This window comes from Quercus suber, unplaced genomic scaffold (genome assembly GCF_002906115.3).
Source record: "Quercus suber isolate HL8 unplaced genomic scaffold, Cork oak 2.0 scaffold_147, whole genome shotgun sequence".
NCBI lineage: Eukaryota > Viridiplantae > Streptophyta > Magnoliopsida > Fagales > Fagaceae > Quercus > Quercus suber.
This window is the reverse complement of record NW_027069608.1, coordinates 631,599-651,888: the sequence shown is the minus strand read 5'-3', so window position 1 is coordinate 651,888 and position 20,290 is coordinate 631,599. Positions and strand designations below refer to the sequence as shown.

Below are 20,290 nucleotides of genomic sequence, written 5' to 3'. Positions count from 1 at the left end.
TAAGATTGCCAACTCTCATGCATGTCTTTGTTCCCCATACAAATTCCAATTACTCCCCCGACTTGACCAGCACTTAATGTAACACCCACCTTACTTAAATTTAATTTAATTGCTTCTAGAGTGAAATTGATGAATTATTTAATTTATTTTGAAGGTGATATTATTTTATATTATGATATCTACAAAAGAAGATGTAACGTGGAGAGTTATATTGTGGATTATTCATATTTAAATTTTAGTCTCCTTATTAGTTAAGGAAAAGGACAAGAGATTAAAACCTATTTGAATTAGGAATTTAAGTGTTATTGGAATCCTTTAGAGTTCTAGGCTTCTAGCCTATCAAAACAACCTTAATTTGAGTTTAATTGGGAATTAAAGTTTTGGAAGCTTATTTAAGTTTTATGGGTTTCTTGGAGGCTAAAGAGATAAGTTTTAGAGGGTCTTAAACTCCAACCCAAGTAGGAAACATACTTAACGTGTAAAGCTGATTTTATATAAACATACATTAGTTTATTTAACGCTTTGTTTGTTTCAGCAATGATGTTTTCTAGAAAATGAGTCATTTTCCAAGAATTATTTTTTATAAAACTATCTCATTTTCCAATGTTTGGTAGTAACTTTAAATGAGTTGAAAAACAACCTCCTAATTTCTCTTATTTAGCTTGCTGCGAGATAGAATTGTTTTCCAAAAAAATTTAATGGAAAACAATTTCTAAAAAATAAACCATACTTTTATGTTGACCAAATATAGTTTTCCTTTGACTTATCTTTGTTTATGCTACTAAACACTGGAAAATATGAAAAACTATCTTTACACAAGATTTTTCATCGAAACAAACGGAGCGTAAGAGTACTAATTGGAGTGGGATTGGTCTTCCTAGACTGAATTAGAGTGTTATTTTAGAGGTATATATGTGTGTGTGTATATATACACTGGGTCTTTTTAAGTCAGCCACTTGAAAGGTAGAGAGAGTCCGCAAGATTCCGAAAAAAAAGAAGAAGAGAAGAAGTCAGTGCTTAGTGTGTAAAGGTTTAGGAGTAGAGAATTAGGGTTACTCTACATTGAAAAGAATAGAATAATGTGGTACTACTAGAGCAGCCAACAGGTTCATATTGTACTGAGGTAAACATCTAATTATGCACACTTTATTGGAATCATTAAACGAATCTTTGATTTAGGATTCAGCATCTCATAGTTGCATGGAAGTCTTAGAAATTATATTGATATATTCAAGGGAAAATAGGCTATCATGGAAGTATCTATGTAAACATACATTAGTTTATTGATTTTGAAAGAGATCCTAATATATATGTAGATTAGTATCACCATTCTTTATAAGTTTAGCATAGGTGGTGTTCAATGGTATATATATAGCTATAGCAGATTGTAGTATTAGGGTTTGCACTACAATTATATAAAATATAGGTATAGACATGATGTATATTAGAAAGCTATGTTAGATTTAATATTGCAAAATCTTCACAGTGGCTAAGGAAAAGTTTTATAGGACGACTTTTTGGTTATTCGAAACCTGCCCTTATTGAGTTATTTGATCCTTAATTAGGTTCTAGTTGATATTATTCCAAACAATTGAAGTGATGCTTGGTTTAGCAACTAGAGGTAAGTAGACTTCAGAACATGATATCTCTCAAGATATGTATATTTATATATATATATATATATACATATTTGCAAAAGTGAAGTTTCAAAACTTATACCATTGTTAATGCTTTATACACACCTAATTTTATTATTTCTTGTGTGTTATTTTGAAACTGTATATGTGAAGAATGACTCAAAAACTATATATTTGAGAAAGTATTTGTTATATGATATATGATTGGTATTGACAATACTATAATAAAGTAAGAATAATTTCAAATGGTCAGCTAGACAGTCTGCGACCTTTGCCAATAGAGGGTTAAGTGTTGGTCTTTAGCTGAAGTAGTGTTATTGTGGTGTAGGGCAGTGTTATCGTTTGCTCTTTGGAGCTAGTGTTGCCTCTTTGAGATTAGTGTTATTGTTTCCCATGAGAATCACCCATCGAGTGTTTAGCAGTTTATGTCTTTTTCTGACTAATGTTTTCCATATCGAATTATTGTTTTATTGTTATTGACCTTTATAAGTGGAAAAATTGTTTATTACTATAATATATTGTTTCTACCTATTTAGTGTATTTTGGCCAATTAAAGTGGTTATTATTTTATTTATTAATTACAGTGTTATAGTTAAATATTTTCTTCGTTACAATTTTACAGAGTATATTATATTATTGTTAAAACTATTTGTAAATATTTTGTAAAAATTATATTTTGTCAATGATACTATTGTTTTGTTTTGAAAGACATACTCATGTTTTGAAGTCTCTTATTGAGCTTCTAGCTCACCCCCTTTCTCCACCCTTTCATATTAGAGTAGTGGAATATCTTTTGGTGGTAGATCATTGGAGCCATAGATTGAAGATTTCTTTTGGAACTAAGTTAGTTGATGGACTATTTTATTATGTTTTCTTAGGATAGTGAGTTTAGTATTCTTGAAACTATTTGGGATTGTATTTGGAGACTTTATTGTTAAAGTTTTAGTTTGATGGATTTTATAAGAAAGACTTAATGGTTTAATTCTTATTTGTGGATATTTAGTTACGCTCTGTTATATTATAGCAAATGTGGATTATTTATAAGACAGGTCGTGTATCTAAATCCATGGTATGGGTTTGGGGTGTTACACTTTAGGTTTCTGCAACCTACCCCTTGTAGCATGCATCAATGTTTCCCTGACAGGCTGACAGCCATAGGCTGTGATTCCCCATTCCATTTCTGTGGTTCACTAGATGACATGATAAGTTTAATCTGTTAAGAAGTTAATGTTCGACAGAGTTCCAATATGATAAGTTCCCCCCCCCCCCCCCCCCCCCCCCTTTTTTTTTGTACAGAAGCCAAACACTTTCATCCCACCCACATAAAGAAAACATAAAGCTGTGTATTCGAGTTCCCACCTACATAAAAGAAAACATAAAGCTGCATTTTTGAGATATATCATTATCATGCTTGAGGTTGTGGTGCAAGCAATGCAATCTAGGAGGCATGATTAATTATGGAAGTATATTTTCATTCCCTTACATATGTTGTCTAAGACAGCTACTGGGATTTTATAAGCTTGGGATCCTAGCATAGGATAGCTAGTTACAGTAATTCTCTTTCACTTTGTCTTTTTCTAAAGGTGGCAAGTAAGGTGGCTTAATTATAACTGAAACTAGTTGCACAAATGAGATGCTTGAAAGAGGCAATCTTGTCAATGTTTAATGCTATGCAGAGTTTTCTCTTGTTCTTATTTTGCATCTTCATTATCTTAGTTCTACCTGAGTGTGAGATTTCCTTTTTAGTTGTCTATTTTGGTCTTTGTTGTAGGATGTATTACTATGTGGGGTATATGCACGAAGGGAGGCTGCTTATGGGAATATTGATCATGCGAGAAGAGTGTTTGACATGGCACTGTCATTAATTGAAGGGCTTCCAATGGTAAGGTCTCCATTTATTTTTTTCACAAAAAACAAAATTTAGTTTGGTTTGCCGAAGAATGTGTTTTGTTTTGTTATGTCAAAGAATGATTAGTTTATTTTCGTTGGTCTCTGTAGCACATTTATTGATACAAAATGAAGTCTGCCTTTGGATGGGTTTCACTTGCCAATATCTAGAAAGACAACTTTTATATGTTTGTGGGTAAATAGAATTATTGGTTATATATGAACTGAAGCCTATAATGCAAGTGGTTGACAAGTTGCTATGTGATCACTGACTACAAGGTGTCGTGTTGCTCTTCTTGGTAATTACTTAAAAGATAATTTTGAAGATTCAATGTAAACCTTCTTATGAAATGCCCATGTCTTTTGCTATTTGCATTTCATAACTAGAGCACCATTGAGTTTTGGTACAGAACATACTTAATCTTTATCTAAAAGCTTTTGACTTGTAATATGATTTTATTTATATAAAATTTGCTTATTGCTGGGATGCTATTTGAATCCTGGTTTGGGTAAATGTAAGATTTTTCACTAAATATTCTCCCCCAAAAGAAACTTTCATAGTTCATTACCATATATGCCTCCCTTTTTTTTATTTTGTTTTTTTAATTTTTTATTCTCTTGCATTTCTGCGTATAAAAAGAATGTAATAAAAAATCTGGCTCAATGTTGGTTTAAATTGCATATTTTTCTTCCTTCTAACTGTAGACATTAGTAATACTGGAAAGTAGAAAAATGTCCTTATTATTAAGTTAACCGGTTTCTAGAATGTGATTCACAGGCCTAGTTTATGTAAAGAGTTCATAGTTGTGAACCCTTGGGCTTGTTTTTTGTACTCTTGGTGATTGTGAGCCTTGTCGATTTAACAGATGGCTCAGTACTTATAACCTGAATTTTGCTTAGATTGTACTGATTCTTGATAATAAAAAAATTTCTTCCTTTTAACTGTAGACGTTATGGGTTTTTAATTTTTAATTTTTAAACAATGCAATTATTGTAGTTGACTTAGGTGCTTCTCCATTTTAACTTATAATTTCTTTTGGCTTTATAAGTTAGAGAAATGGTTATATTTTTTTATTGGCAAGTATTTGTACTTTGACTACACTGGAATCCAGGACCTGTGACCCACTCGAATTAATGGGTTGATCAATGGTCTGTTTCTGAAACATTTCCGTCATATAAATTGCTTTTGTACATTTGCTTTTCACAATTGATCATATCCAGAATTGCAATCCAAATATTGCTTTCCTTTTTTTTTTTTTTTTTTTTTTCCTGGGTCTGGTTATCCTTTTCATTTTAGATGTGACCTTTTCAAAGAAGTAATAGTTATAGTATTAGTTGCAATGGAGAATTTGAAGTTAAAAATTAATGAAGTTGAGATCTGAATTTGTTTTATGGAGTTATTATAATAATATTTTTTATTTTCAATTTTTGACTGAATTTGTTGGTGCATGAACTATCAGGATATAATATTGTATTAACCATTAAACAACTGGCAGGAACTACGGTCTAATGCGCCTCTTCTATATTTTTGGTATGCTGAGGCAGAGCTTGCCAATAATCCTGCCGACAGTGGTGAAACATCATTTCGTGCACTGCATATATTATCATGCTTAGGAAGTGGTGAAACATATAGTCCATTTAAAAGTCAACCGTCAAGTTTGAAACTGCTGAGAGCGCACCAAGGGTTCAAAGAAAGAATAAGAACAGTAAGATCAGCATGGGTACGTGGTCTTATAGATGATCAATCTGTTGCTCTCATATGTTCAGCAGCTTTATTTGAGGAGTTGACATCTGGATGGGCTGCGGGTATTGAAGTTTTGGATCAGGCTTTTGCAACAGTGCTTCCAGGTTATTAATATTACTTTGTACTTCTACCTCTTTTTCAATCTCTACATATGTCATGCTAGTGCCTATACTTTCAAAGTTAAATTGATGCATTGCTTTATTTGACTGTAAATTTCTAGTTTCTGCCCTACAAATGATCATCATAGCACAAGCTATACGGTTTAGCAATCAACACCTCATATTTTCTAGTATAAAACTTCTACTTGTGATGTAGCTCAAGTGGTCAGCAGTAGGTTAGGAAAGAGACAGTTTTTGTTTTTGATTAAAAGTCAAGTGAATGAGTAATAAGTAATGCAGTAAAGAGAATTTTTTTAATTATTATTTTTTTATAAGTAATTGTAATTTATTAAAAAGAAAAAGCGTATACAGCAAGTATACAAAGATTTGAAAAATATAAAGAAACAAAAGAAAGCTAAAAGATTAGCGATACAAGTGCAAAGAGAGTTTTGTTATATTTTGTTTGTTTGTTTGTTTGTGTGTTTTTGGTGTTGATGATGAACATGCTAAGGAAGACACTCTGTATGGGGCTAATGGAGTATAAGGCATGAATTAATACTGCACATTTTGGAAACTAGGACATGGACACAATGATACCGATGCAAAATATAAATGATACAATTTCTTTTTGTTCTTTTTAAAAAAAATAAAAAGAATAAAAATTCAATGATTAGATTATTTTAGGGTAGATTTTTAAACTTCCCCATTGAAGCTCAAATTCCTAATTTAGGTAGAAGATTATTCTCGAAATGTTCAAAATGTCTCATAATAGGTTGACAACTTCCCCATTGAAGCTCAAATTCCTAATATAGGTTGAAGATTATTCTCGAAATGTTCAAAATGTCTCATATAGGTTGACAATCTCTATGAGATAAGACCTTCAGACCTTATTGGGCGTAGTGGTCTGTCTAAACTCTACACCTGGGCCCCCAAAGGGCTATGAAAATAATAGAAAATCAAGGGCCTAATTGTCTATGATTAACTATTGATCCAGACTAGTCAAAGCTGATTGGCTATTTTCCAACATCGGCTTCTTTGGAATAATTCTGGTGCTGCCTGTATTGGATAACACATTGGGAACCACTTTGATGGATGAAGAAGTTCTATATCTAATGCTAAAGAAATAGTTAACACTGAAAGTCAATCCTAAATAGCTGGTTCTTGCAGTTGATCTCCTTTAACAACTGGACCGAAACCCATGTTGTCAGATAGTCAGGCATTGCTTTCAACAATGCTAGACGTGTGCTTCTCCTCCCAAAAAATAGGAATTGCGCACATCACCACCTATATTTCATTGTAGACAGGGAAAAGAAATTGTCACTTGTATTTTAGAACTTTTATGAGCCATCCTACAAGCTTTGGAATCTGTAATTAACAGCTGAGATATGAGTTTCAATTCAATAATGATTTCCACTATCATAGAGGACAAGTAATAATCAGTCTTATGATTTTGTTATGTTACAATAGAGCACAAGTAATGACATTTTGCTGCGATTAACTGTTATCATCACTAGAGAAATTAAGTTTATGCATTTTAGAACATCCCGACTTTTTCCATTTATAATTCAATTTATTATGTTGAGTTTTTTTTTTTTTTTTTTTTTTTTTTTTTTTTTTTTTTTTTTTTTTTTTTTTTTTTTTTTTTTTTTTCTTTTTTATGTTACAATCCCACAGAAAGACAAAGTCATAGTTATCAACTTGAGTATTTGTTCAACTATTATGTGAAGATGCTTCAGAGACATCATAAGCAATTGAGCCTATCAAAAGTCTGGGAGTCTGTTATTCGGGGCTGCAAATATATCCTTTCAGCCCAGAACTTTTTGGAGCTTTATTGGAGATTGGCCATCTTTACACAACTCCTAATAAATTGCGGTGGATGTTTGATGACTTCTGTCACAAGTAAGAACTTCATCCATATGTCTAATCATACTTATAATTTCTTAAATGAATGTTAGGCGTTCGTGAATATTATGAGAGAGAAATTTATGTAAAGAATTTAAAACTTTAAGCTTCCAACTCCATACCTTGAATCTGTTGCTAGCCTAATTTTAACAATCCAGAGCATTGAATTACAGTAGGTGATGATTTGATAGGCTTGAATGGCTTGGTGAGGGGCTGTGTTCTCCTGGGTGGTGAGGCTCGTGGTTTGCCCAAATGACTTGACTGGCTTGTTTGCCTGCCAAGAGTGAGAACGATTCTTGAGAGGTTAAATTTGCTTGAAGAGTAAGAGGGAGAAAATACAATCAACAACATTCCATTGTGGAAGACATTTGAACAAAAGCTACTTCATTTTGTAGTTGAAATCTCTCCCACCTTCATAAGGAGTTAAGGTGTGTCCCCCTAAAAAAACAAAAACTAGTGAATAGGTATTAATGGGACCCATCCCATGAAATTAAGGACAGCAAGGCCGCGGGATGGGGTCGGATCATGGGCGCTTTATCCTCGCTCAAAACCTTTTCAGGGTGGTTAACACCGCATGGTGTAGGAGTGGCATGCTGGGCAAAGTGTGGGTGGAGGCATTTTTGGCATCCCTAATGAGACTCTTGTTGTGATGAGAGAGAGGGGGTAGTGAGAGTGTTCTTAATGAAATATTATTACTTATCAAAAAAATATTAAATAACGGATAGAGGACAGTTCCTCCAACTCACTACATGGCAATTTAAAAGATTATCCATGCGTACTTTTAGTCACATGACCTTAGATCTATTTAATAGTCATGCGATTTATTTAAATGATTTAATAAATCACGTGATTTAATATACATGGATGTTCATATAAACCAATGCGTAATGGGTTGGAGGAGATTCCTCCAACTTGGTTTGGTGGAAAATTTTGTCCTCAAATAACACACACTTGGGACGGGGTGGACAAAATCCATCCACCCCATCCCCTCTTTGGGACAAGGAAAACCATACAAGGCGGGGCAAGGTAGGTTCCATGGTGCAGGGCATATTTGCAACCCCTACATGAAATAGGCCGATATATTTCTCTCTTATACAATCTAACTGCCATTTTGTGGAAAGCTGGATTGGAATTTTGATTCTAAAATTCCTTATTGTAGAGTACATACTATGTGAAAAGGGGAGACCTACCTGACATAAATTACTAGACCTAAAATGCTTTCTAAAACTCTAGGTTGCTATGTTACACAGATGTGTAAATTTACCAGTGGTACCTCTACCAACATGACATAATATGAGTAATAGTATGAAATCTAAGTCTGACACACAGCTGGATTATCTGGCAACTTCATGTCCCTCTCTGAAGAGATCAAGAGGTCAAAAGGGAGGCAAGGGGCTAATATGTATGAATATAATGAAACCTGTTTGTTCGGCCTCAAATGGTTCGTTGGAGTGCAATGATTCGACCTTGAAACCCCTCATCATTGCAATTTCCTTTAGCAAAAGATCTTAATCATTATAGCCTCCACCAATTGTCCTTTTCTTTTTTCAGATCTTAATCTAAGTCTGGCACTTTAGTTCCTTTAACATCATGTTGACTGACAGTGCCATGTTGATAACTAGTTTCTTCATGTCTTTTCCCACTATGATCCCTGATATCAAGCTGCTCACAATGCGCCACGTGCCTGCAAGCTTTTATTTTATTTTTATATAGATTTTTTTTTTTTTTATAAGTAAGAAAGATGTATATTCAAGAAGCTACCTCATGAAAACAACATAAGGCAGAACAAGGAATACAGAGAAGGAAACAAACATGAAAAAACAACAGAACAAACAACAACCAACAAAGAGCTAAGAACAAAGGGAGAGAATCGCTAGAGGTGAGTCCCAAGCCCTAGACCAATCAAAAAGAGAGCCACTAAAGAAAGCGAGCAACTGGTCATCGGATTTGTCCATCTCCTCAAAAGTTCGCCAGTTTCGCTCCCTCCAAATACATCACATTAGGCACAGAGGAGCTAAATTTCAAATGCTAGAAGAGTGCTTTTCCAACCAATTCTACCGACCAAAAAGAGTATCTACTACTGATCTTGGCAAAACCAAGAAATCCAAAAGATCTGAAACCAAGCTCCAGCTGATAAGCTTTGTCACAATGGAGTAGCAAATGATTCACTGTCTCCCCACTACTTTTTTTTGATAGGTAATCAGAGAAATATTATAAAAGAGAAAAAATAAAAGTACAAGTAGTTCATGATGATGAACAACAAGATAGAAGAACCAAACACAAAACAAAAGAAAAGGAAATCAGAAAGCTAAATTAAGGGAAAACATAACTCTGAAAGAGACANGTCTTTTCTCCTTCACAATTTACATATAAATTAATTTTTTTTTTTTTGGTAACCAAAAAAAAAAAAAAAAAATTTTTTTTCTTTTAAGTTTTTAACTTCACAACCCGATAAACACTCTCTCTCCTGATAAATCATAAACCCTTTCTTCTTCTTTGCCGTTCTCTCTGCCTCTCTCTGTTCTCAAAACCCCTAAACCATAGCGCATGGGCGCTCTCTCACTCCTTCAGTGGCAGAAAGTGCCAGCCTCCCACCGGCCACCACCGTCATATACCGCCAAAGCTGCTACCAGTGCAGGTATTTTTAAACAAGAAAATTGGTGTTGTATATGATTTAAGTTTTGTTATCTCAGATTTAGGTATTTGGATTATTGGTTTGATTTTCTTTAATTTAGATATTGGGATATTGGTTTTGATTAAGGTCGAACCCGTGCAAAATCGAAGATATCTACTTCTTCTTCAACTCTCTCTCAGCCTCTCCATCTTTTCCCTGGAAAACACAAAACACGAACTGACGACTTCTAGGTTATTGGTGTTATATACCATAATTTTATTGCTCTTCATTTGTCTAGGTTGATTGGAATAAATAATATTTACTGGTAATATGTTATTATGCTATAAATTGTTGTTAATTTTAGTAAATTTTATTTATTTACTGGCCTTCTTGGGCCTCTGTTTAATGTGGATTTTTCCTTCCTTTCTGTTTTAATTTTGTGTCAGTTTACTAAATTATGTGTATTTTTTAGATGGTGGTTTGTTCTCCTTGATTGAGTCGCAAAGCCGAGAGTGTTTTGAATGAAAAACAAAGTTACTGATGAAGGATCTGTCAATCGCAAGCCACAAAACCTGCATAAGTTTGCATACTCTCAATTTGGCTTTTGATATTGGTCATTTTCCCGAGCAGGCTATACAGCAAGACTTCTTTTGCATCTCTCACACCCAAATGAACCACATTGTGAGTGTCCTTTCTGTGTTTTTCTTACTTTCTCTTTGTTTGGAAATTTTTTGTATACTTCATTGTGTGTGTGTGATAAATTACAGTGTTTAGATGTTAAATACTTAGTAACTATTTATACATTTCTATTTTGTTTAAAGTTGTACTGCAAGTTGAAGATTTTGGTTGGTGACTGTGTTATCTGCTCCCCAAAGTTTTTGTAAAAATGCCTAAACCAAACTTTCCATCACTTAGGAAGTACAAGGTAAAAAATCCAATAGAATACTTTCCATCCTTACTGAAAGTTATTTTGAATCTTAACTTCAATGTGAAGGGTTCACTGAATTTGTTCAGATAAGCTTTCACTTTGAGGAAAATATTTCCAATTAATATAGCAGTCCTATACTCCTATTCTTAAGTGCTCTGCTTATGGGGATATTTAGATTTGCTTAGGAATATGGGAACTGTTTTTTGTTAAGGTGGTGCTGTCTTTGTTAAAAAAAGAGGAAAAGGAAGTTTATAAGAAGCCTAAATCTGAGATAAAGAAAGGGTATTTCTTTCCCGTTGTTACTTCCCAGAAATGCCAAAAGTAACTGTTTCACTTGAACTTGGGACCTATATGGCTTGAATTTAGGATCAAAGCATTTTAGTTGGTTGGTTGTTGTTGTTGAATGTTCTTGAGTGTTCTATAGTGTCACTACTTTTTTGACTTTTGCCTGCAGAGCCATCTTCTTAGAAACTCTCCTTAATTAATTTTTCAATATTTATCAAAGACTGAGTATTTTCATTGTAGTCCTCCACTAAATATATATGAAGTATCAAAGCACACTTTCCACTATATGTGTTTTTTTTGATAGGTAATCAGAGAAATATTATAAAAGAGAAAAAATAAAAGTACAAGTAGTTCATGATGATGAACAACAAGATAGAAGAACCAAACAACAAAACAAAAGAAAAGGAAATCAGAAAGCTAAATTAAGGGAAAACATAAACTTTGAAAGAGACAAAGAATCAGTAAAGCCCCAACAACGAGCCCACTCAAAAAGACTACGCTGGCATAAAACTTTTAACTCATCGAACGTCTTCTCCATGTTCTCAAAGGAGCGACGATTTCGTTCCAACCAAACAGTCCACATTAAGCACCCTGGAATCAAATTCCAAATATTTGAATTGTGCTTCCCAAGCCATTGATGCCAGCAAGATAACAAACTTGCCGTCGATCTTGGCATAACCCAATGTATACCAAAAGCCTGAAGCATGAAGGACCATAAGGAATGTGTAATAGGGCAATGAATCAGAAGATGGTCTACCGACTCCCCATCACCACAACACATACAACACCGATTTACCAAAGGACGATCCCTAAGCATGAGATTATCCAAAGTGAGAATCCGATTGTGCGCAGCTGTCCACAAGAAGAAGGCTACTCGCTTAGGAATCTTTGGTTTCCACACACCCTTCCAAGGAAACAAAAGATTTGGATTGCCCTGAATTTCTTGGTAATAAGATCGGGTATCAAACTTCCCATCCCCTTTGAGCTGCCAACGAAGCCTATCCCTCCTATCCCCCCGAGGAATACAAGGATGGATAAGCCGAAGAAGAGAGTAAGAAGCAGCTAACTCCCAATCTTCAAAAGCTCTAAAAAACCTTACGTCCCACACTCTGGAAGTACCTCGTTCTGGAGACCACAAAACCTCAGAGATACAAGCATCCTTTGCAACTGAACAGACATAGAGCTCAGGATAGAGGTCTTTTAGGGTATTATCCCCAATCCACCTATCATGCCAGAAGCGGATACGGGTGCCTTCACCCACTACAAAAGACAAATGCTTAGAAAAACTCTCTCACCCTTCATGAATGCTTCTCCAAAGACCACAACCATGAGTCCTCCTGCACACCTTCGTACACCACCCCCCATGACCCTCACCATATTTTGTGGAGATTACTCTCCGCCAAAGATGGGTAACTTCATGCCCAAAACGCCACAACCATTTCCCTAATAAAGCTTGATTAAAAGACACCACACTTCTAATCCCCAAACCACCCAATTTGATAGGTAATCCCCAACCATTTCCACTATATGTGTGCTGTTTAAGTAGAAAATATTTTTGAAGTTTCTTCAATTTTTTTTTTTTTTTCATTTAAATAACAAATTTCTTTTATTAGAAACAGGACTTTAGATATTGATTTGCCATACTTATTATGTGGTTTCAATGTTTTTATTGTATTTGATGATATTTACAAATGCAAGTTTATTATTTTAGTTATTGAATAATTAACTTTCTGTTGTAGATTATTGAATTATTTTAGCCTCATGTGGATTTGTGGTTAATTATATATACTTGGTGGCAGTATTCAGTTTTGATCTTAGCCTCCCAATCCTATAGGTTTTGCTTTCATGTGTTTTAGTTTCATGGATTTTTTTTGGTCAACTAGAATGTTTTTATTGTGGAGTGAATGTGACAGTGGTTTTGGGTTTTAAAGGTTTTCTGTTTTACTATGATATGGACATTAGCAAAAGATTTTTAAGTTTGTTTTGAGAGTGACGTTATGGTTAGCTCAAAAACCCTTTAATGTTTGTCCTGCCCTATATTTATATCTGGGTTATGCATTGTTCTCATTGTGAATGATTAATTTCATTAAATGTCTTTCTTATATTTGGAGGTTTTTTAAATTAAAAAAAGGCTAAAATGCAAAAGTGACCTTCTAAGTTTCACCTTTTGTCATTTCAGTCCTCTAATTTTAGTTTTGGTCAATTCAGTCTTTTAAGTTTCAGAAGTGTTTCAATTCAAGCCTTCCACTGACTTCTGTTAATGCTCTACCGTTAAGTGCAATTTTTTTTTTTTTCTTCTTCAGTTTTTTATATTAAAAAATGCAGGAAAATAATTTAAATTTAAAAAAAGAAAAAGAAAAGGAAATTAAGAAATCCCCATAACACACCACAAACCCAGCACACAAACAACAAAAAAAATTTCTTTACATTGATCACGAGATTCACAACTAAAAATGGCATCCAAACGGACCCAAAATTTTAATATACAAATTCAGAACAAAGCACAGCAAACAATTATCTAACATCAACCATCAGTAACATATACAATTTACAAATTCCCGACCCACAAACAATGATTATTCATTCAAGAAACAATGTTTCTGGGTTTTTCTTTTTTTGTGGTTCATTTGGTTTTTACAAAAAAAATCAGAAATAAGAAAAGATTTGACTAAAAACTAAACTTGAAAACCCAAATCAGATAAGAGAGAGAAAGAATCCAAGGACACCCATATTGGATTGGAGAGAAAGAATCCAACAGCACAGACTAGATCGGAGAGGAAGCTTAACCGGGTTGTTCACCAAATCCAAAAGACTTTGAAACCAACCAAACACAATTGCCCAGTCGTGGGTTGGAACTCCAATGAGGGTTTGATGAGAAAACGTAGAGAGAGGAAGACTGGCCTAGTCGAACCGAGTTAAGAGAAAGACAACCACCGCCAAGCAAGGATAGTCGGCAGTGACCGGTGAGGAGCAGTGTCAACAATGTCTTTGGTGGCTTTGACAGGAGGTCTTTGGTTGACTCTTTAAATATTAGAGAGGATTTGGCCGATAAAATACAATCCCGAAGAGAAGATTAGAGGGGCAATATCGTGAATGTACAGGATGATCTTTAGCTGATTTTAAAGTTTTAAAAGTGTTTTCAATTCAGGCCTTCCACTAACTTCTGTTAATGCTCTACCATTAAGTGCAATTTGTTTTTTCTTCTTCAGTTTTTTTATATTAAAAAATGCAGAAACTGATTTAAATTAAAAAAAAAAAAAAAAAAAAAAAAAAAAAAGGTAAAAGAAAGATGTAATTAAATTGTTTTCTCTTTTGTAAACCTAATAATCACCCTATAAAGGAATCCTCTCACAGCAGTAAGTTGGAGGCGACAGGTGCTCTAGGATAGGGAAAGCATCTCGTTCTTCATCATCTTCCCTTCCTGGGGCTATCAGCTAAAGATCATCCTGTACATTCNCGAATAAGGCTGGTATTTTTGTGGAGATTGCTGTGTATTTTGGTGGAGCTCGTCGTGGTTGGGTTTTGGTACCTGCGAGCTCAAACCGATCTGGGTGGCGTTTGTTTTCTAAAGAATTAGATAGTTTCCTATCTGGTTCAAACTCTGCGAGAGTGGTAGGGAGGTCTCCTGATCTAGCTGATGGTGGTGGTCCATCGGATGGTGGTGGTCAATATGGGAAGCAACCTGTCAACATCAGGAACCAGCGGAATTTAAGGAAATTTGAATTTCCTAGAGCTGTTTCCGGAAATAACGTGTTGAAGGGTGTCTCTGGTGCTTCTGTTTCTTCTAAAAATGGAAGACCCATGCGTGACTTTACATTTGAGGTGACTTCTGCTACTTTGGCGCTGAGAGTGTCAGTTTCTGATGGGAATAAAAGAGTGGTTAAGTGGATAAACCCATATCCTCAGCACAGGTCCATTAACACTGGGCCGGTGTTGTTTAATATTGCTCCTGGGCTTGAAAAAGCCCATTTAGCTGACCCAATTTCTAAGGCTCAGCACAAGTCCATTAACACTGGGCCAGTGTTGTTTAATATAGCTCCTGGGCTTGAAAAAGCCCATTTAGCTGACCCAAATACTAAGGCCCACGGAGAGGTTTCTGGTCCTTTTTATTTGGGTGCAAGTGGGTTAGTCAATCAGAATGTTTGCGTGGTGGGTGAGAGCTCCAAGCCTCTGATGGAGTCATCGGTGCCATCGGCGTTGCCTGAAGCTCCGACGGTAGGTGGATCGTCGATTTCCAGCTCCGATCAAGATTCGGAGCTTCTCGTACCCATCCCGTCGAGAGCTCTTGGATACCCAGTGGCCGGAAAAGCCTCGTCGCCCTGTGGTAGCTCCGACGCGGTGGTTCTTGACTCCATTTCTGCGGGTTTCTCTATGGGCTCAGTCTCCGATGCCGAGACCACTCTTGGGTTAGGCATACGTGACTCTGGGTCCACCGGTGTTATGGTGGGTAGCTCGGCGACGGCGGAGATTATGGTTCATAACCGTTTTTCTCCTCTCTCTGACCTGGGCATTGGGGTTGAAGATGAATTTGTGGTAAGGGATGATCTTGTTGAGGATCAGTGGTGTCATCACCATGCTCATAGGACGAGACAAAGGTCAGTGGTTTCTGTTGGGGATTTTCAGTCAGTTTCTGGGCTTCACCTCTCTCCGTGGGAGTCCAGTGTAGGGTCTGACCATAGTGGTGGAAGTGGAGAAAAAGATTTTTGTGTGTTGGAGTGTGACCCTTTGTCTCGGTGGGAAACCAATGATCTTAGAGAGTTGGTGTTGGTTCAGGACTCTACAGAAAGAACTCAGGTGATGGAGTCTGGATCACAGTCAAACTGGGTGTCACAATTGATGAAAAATTTCTGTAACATGGTGGGGTTCCCTATCGTGAAACATGAAGCTCAATGTTTGGCTCTGTTTCGCCTTTTGGAACAGGAGTGTCTCAAGGTGATTGATGTTGGGGTGCCTAAGCGACCGGCTAATACAGGGTCACGAGGTCTCAGGGAGCTTAAGGGGCTTATCTCTAATGTTAATTACGAGGGTGTCTCTTCTAGGAGTAGGAGCAGAGTTTCTTCGACTGCTATAGGGGTTGTTGGTAGTTGTAAATGACTCTACGACTACTTTCCTGGAATGTAAGGGGGCTTAACAATCCCCGGAAGAGAGAGGTTTGTAAGAATCTGCTAAAAGATTGGAAGTGTGATATTGTTTGTTTTCAAGAAACGAAAGTATCTTCTATTGATGTTGCTTTTGTTCGGAGTTTATGGGGAGCCCTTTCATTGATTGGGCTGTTTTGGATGCGGTGCAGACTTCAGGAGGGGTCTTGCTTATTTGGGATAAGAGGGTTTTTGAACAATTGGACATTATTGTTGGACAGTTTTCTGTCAGTGTCTTACTGAGAGGAGTGGTGGATGACTTTGTTTGGGCTTGTACAGGTGTGTATGGCCCAATGAAGATGGTCAGCGGGCTACATTGTGGGAGGAGTTGTCTCAGGTGCGTGCCAGATGGCCCATGGCTTGGTGCTTGGTAGGTGATTTTAATTGTATTAGGTACCCAAGTGAAAGGCTTGGTTGTGAGTTGTTTAGTCCTGCTATGTTTGCTTTCTCGGACTTTATAGAGAGTAATTCTTTAGTTGATTTACCGTTAGAGGGTGCTTCCTTCACTTGGTTCAGAGACTCTGGTCTTCCCTCTATGTCAAGAATTGACAGGGCTTTGGTTTCTCTAGATTGGGAGGATCATTTTGAGAATGTATCCCAAAGGGTGCTTCCTCGTGTTATTTCAGATCACTGCCCGCTTTTGTTGGAAGCTGGTGTTGTTCGACGTGGTCGGAGTGCCTTTAAATTTGAAAATATGTGGTTGAAAGCTGAGGGTTTTGTTGATAGAGTTCAACATTGGTGGAATGGGTACAGTTTTGTGGGCTCACCAAGTTTTATCTTGGCTCAAAAACTGAGGGCTTTGAAAGCTGACTTAAAAAAATGGAATAGGGAGGAGTTTGGTGACTTGGCTCTTAGGAAAAAAATTTGCTGACTGAACTGTTGGGTTTAGATGCGAGAGAGGAGTTGTTGGGGCTTTCGGGTGAGGATCATCTCCGTCGTATTCAACTCAAGGGAGATATTGAACAGTTGGCTTCCTTGAGGAAATTTCTTGGAGACAAAAATCTCGGGCTTTGTACGTGAAGGAGGGAGATAATAATACTCGTTTCTTTCATAGATTAGCAAATTCTCATAGAAATGCTAATCACATTAAGAGGATCGAGGTGGATGGTGTTCTTTTTGAGGATGAGACGGAGGTGCGCTCTCAATTAGTTCTCTTCTATCTTGGGCTGTATAAGGAAACTGATTTGGGGCGCCCTTCTATGGATGGTTTAGATTTTGCTTGTATTGCGGAGGAGGAGAGGCTGTCCTTAGAGAAGGAGTTCACGAAGGAGGAAGTTCTCCAAGTCTTAAGGGAGATGGAGGGTGATAAAGCCCCTGGTCCTGATGGTTTTACCATGGCTTTCTTTCATCATTGTTGGTGTGTCGTGGAAAAGGATGTCATGGATTTTTTTGATTTTTTTCATCAGCACCCTGTGTTTGAACGGTCCTTGAATGCTTCGTTTCTCACTTTAATCCCTAAGAAGTGTAATGCTGTTAACATTAAGGACTTCCGCCCTATCAGTTTGGTGGGTAGTGTGTACAAGTTGTTGTCCAAGGTGTTGGCGAACAGGTTGAGGGCGGTTTTGGATAATCTCATCTCTGAGTCTCAGAATTCTTTTGTTGGTGGAAGGCAGATTTTGGATTCAGTGCTTATTGCAAACGAGTGTTTGGATAGTAGGCTGAAGAGCCGATTACCGGGGGTGATTTGCAAGGACCTTCCCCGGAATTCAAAAAACTTATTATTTGCTCTGAAACGTTTGCACAAGAAGTCCTTTCCTGGAACCCAGTCTCGAATATCGGCAAAACAAGCAAGAATCCATTCCAATCCCTTACGACTCATCCACACTGTCTCCCCACTACAATGACACATAATGCACCAATCAACAAAATCAAAGCCTCTACCCCGCAAATTGTCCCCTGTAGGAATCTTCTCCCAACCTGCAGTCCAAACAAAGAAAGAGACGCGCGGAGGGGCCTTAACCTTCCAAATACCTTTCCAAGGAAAGGTAATAGGCGAGGGACTACGAAGCTTATTGTAGAAAGAACGGATGTCAAAATCCCCCTTCTTCGACAACTTCCACCTCATATGGTCTCCGTGCTCAGATTGAGGTAAATTAAAACCCAAGGTATGAAGGAATTCCTCCACCTCACCCGACTCCCAATCATTTGGATCCCTGAGTAAGCGAACATTCCAACTTCTCCGAGCCTTAGTCCCCAACCTTTCGAGAGACGAGGCCACAAATGCCTCTCTATCATAAGCAATCCCATACACAACCGGGAAGGATAGATGGAGTGGTAACTCCCCCCACCACTGATCTATCCAAAATTTAACTCTATCTCCCACCCCCACCCCAACCTCAAACTGAATGCATCTACTAAACACCTCCAAGCCTTTTCGGATACTTCTCCATAAACCACACCCGTGGACACCCCTACCTAACTTGGAAGACCAACCCCCCCACTCTTCCCCAAACTTTAAAGCTACAACCCTCCTCCAAAGACGAGTCTCCTCAACCCCAAACTACCATAACCATTTTCCTAATAAGGCTTTATTAAAAGTAGTTATTTTTCTTACTCCCAAACCACCATTCGCCTAAGGAGCACACACCTTATCCCACCCCACCAAATGAGCCTTCGAATCCCCCCACAAGAAGTCCCTTTGCATCTTCTCAATCTTATTAGCCAATAGCATTCATAGTGAGATTGATTTTAATAAAATTCTAGAAGCTAAGACATTTCAAACGGTCTTAAAAATAGAAAGAAGCTAAAAGAATGAGCTCTCTCTCTCTCTGAGTTGAGAGGAGGCCCGGCTACCTCGAATTAGCCACAAATTCTGTTTTAGTTTTCATTTCCTAGGGACAGTATGGGGGGATTTCGAAGTTTCTTTATTGAATCTAAGTTGTTTCAGTTGGTGATTGAGGAAGGTGGGAATTTTTTCTCCCTTAAGATCTTTGAACGGGGAAAATACTATATGCAATCGGTGTTAATGGGCAAGAGTGCAACTCTTTGGACAATGCGGAATCTGGAACACACTGTGAGTGGGGTTAGTCCTAAGCAATTCTTCACGTTCAGGGAAGGTGATACTGCTTACACGATGCAACGGGGATCCAACTCATTTGGGCAGTACTTATCAGTGACAGAGCTTAAGGTAGGAGGGCTGCGGCGAACTATCATTATTCTTGCCGGAAAATTACTACAAGGTTGGAGAACTTTTGGGATTGAATTAAGAAGGCTTTTGGAACCTTCTCAATATGCGTTGGGTGGATTGAAGTTTGTACCGTATAGGTTTAAGCAAATCCCAAAATACCAACCTGCTAGGTCTTATGTGGAGGCTGTCAAAGCTCCGGTACAGGCAAGGTTGAAGCATGTTCAGCAGACCCTCAGCAAAGAAAAGATTCAGGCTGGTACCGTGAAGAATTTTGTGGAATTTCCGAATGATAATTCTCGCACACGGGTAGCAGATTTTGAAACTCAGGCTGGTAGCTTTCCTCAGTCAGCCGTGGGTGGTGGTGAGGGTGGGAAAGGTGGCATCAATGGTAAGAATAAATTTGAGGAGAAAATCCCGGAAGGAAATAAATTCAATATTTCCTTGAAGCCCAATTTGAATTCAAATAAGATTGAATTTGGAAAGTTACGTGATAGGAGGAAGGGACGTTGGCTAGGGAGAGGGCTGACTGTGAATGTGAATGAACATGGAAAGAGGCGGGTATTTTGGGAGGGTGGTAAAGGTGTTAAACAGGTTGGCAAATGGGTGAGTAATACTGCCCATAGTATTAGTGTGGGCCTGGGCTCATCTAAGCAAAATGCCCAAGCCTTGATGGGTAATAAAGAACCCATTTTGGGCTTGGGTCTGTCAAGCCCACTTTCTTTTGAGGCTGGCGAGAGCTCATCTAGTGGACTTAAGGCTCTGGAGGCTTCTTACCAGAATGGGTTAAGTTTGCCGAGCTCAGGTGGGAGTGCCACGAAGGATTTTGAGAGCTCAAGGACCACACCCACCATATTGGAGCAACGTGCGACGTCGTCGTGGGTATCGGTGGGCATAAATTCAGCCTTAGCAGTGACAGAAGTGGCGGGTAAC

The 20,290-nt window shown here is 37.4% G+C and overlaps 1 protein-coding gene and 1 long non-coding RNA gene across 2 annotated transcripts in view; both read left to right on the top strand.

Moving 5' to 3' along the window:
* Positions 1 to 20,290, top strand: part of LOC112038520 (uncharacterized) — a 48,217-nt gene that overhangs the window by 14,877 nt on the left and 13,050 nt on the right. Inside the window, 4 exon segments of the mRNA XM_065777055.1 lie at positions 3,409 to 3,519; positions 5,021 to 5,372; positions 7,041 to 7,145; positions 7,148 to 7,265. Of these exon segments, the coding sequence (XP_065633127.1) occupies positions 3,409 to 3,519; positions 5,021 to 5,372; positions 7,041 to 7,145; positions 7,148 to 7,265 (686 nt within the window).
* On the top strand, positions 9,693 to 14,191 carry LOC136069013 (uncharacterized). Its single transcript, XR_010630299.1, has 3 exons — positions 9,693 to 9,906; positions 10,030 to 10,133; positions 10,355 to 14,191. It is a non-coding gene; the product is annotated as an uncharacterized LOC136069013 (long non-coding RNA).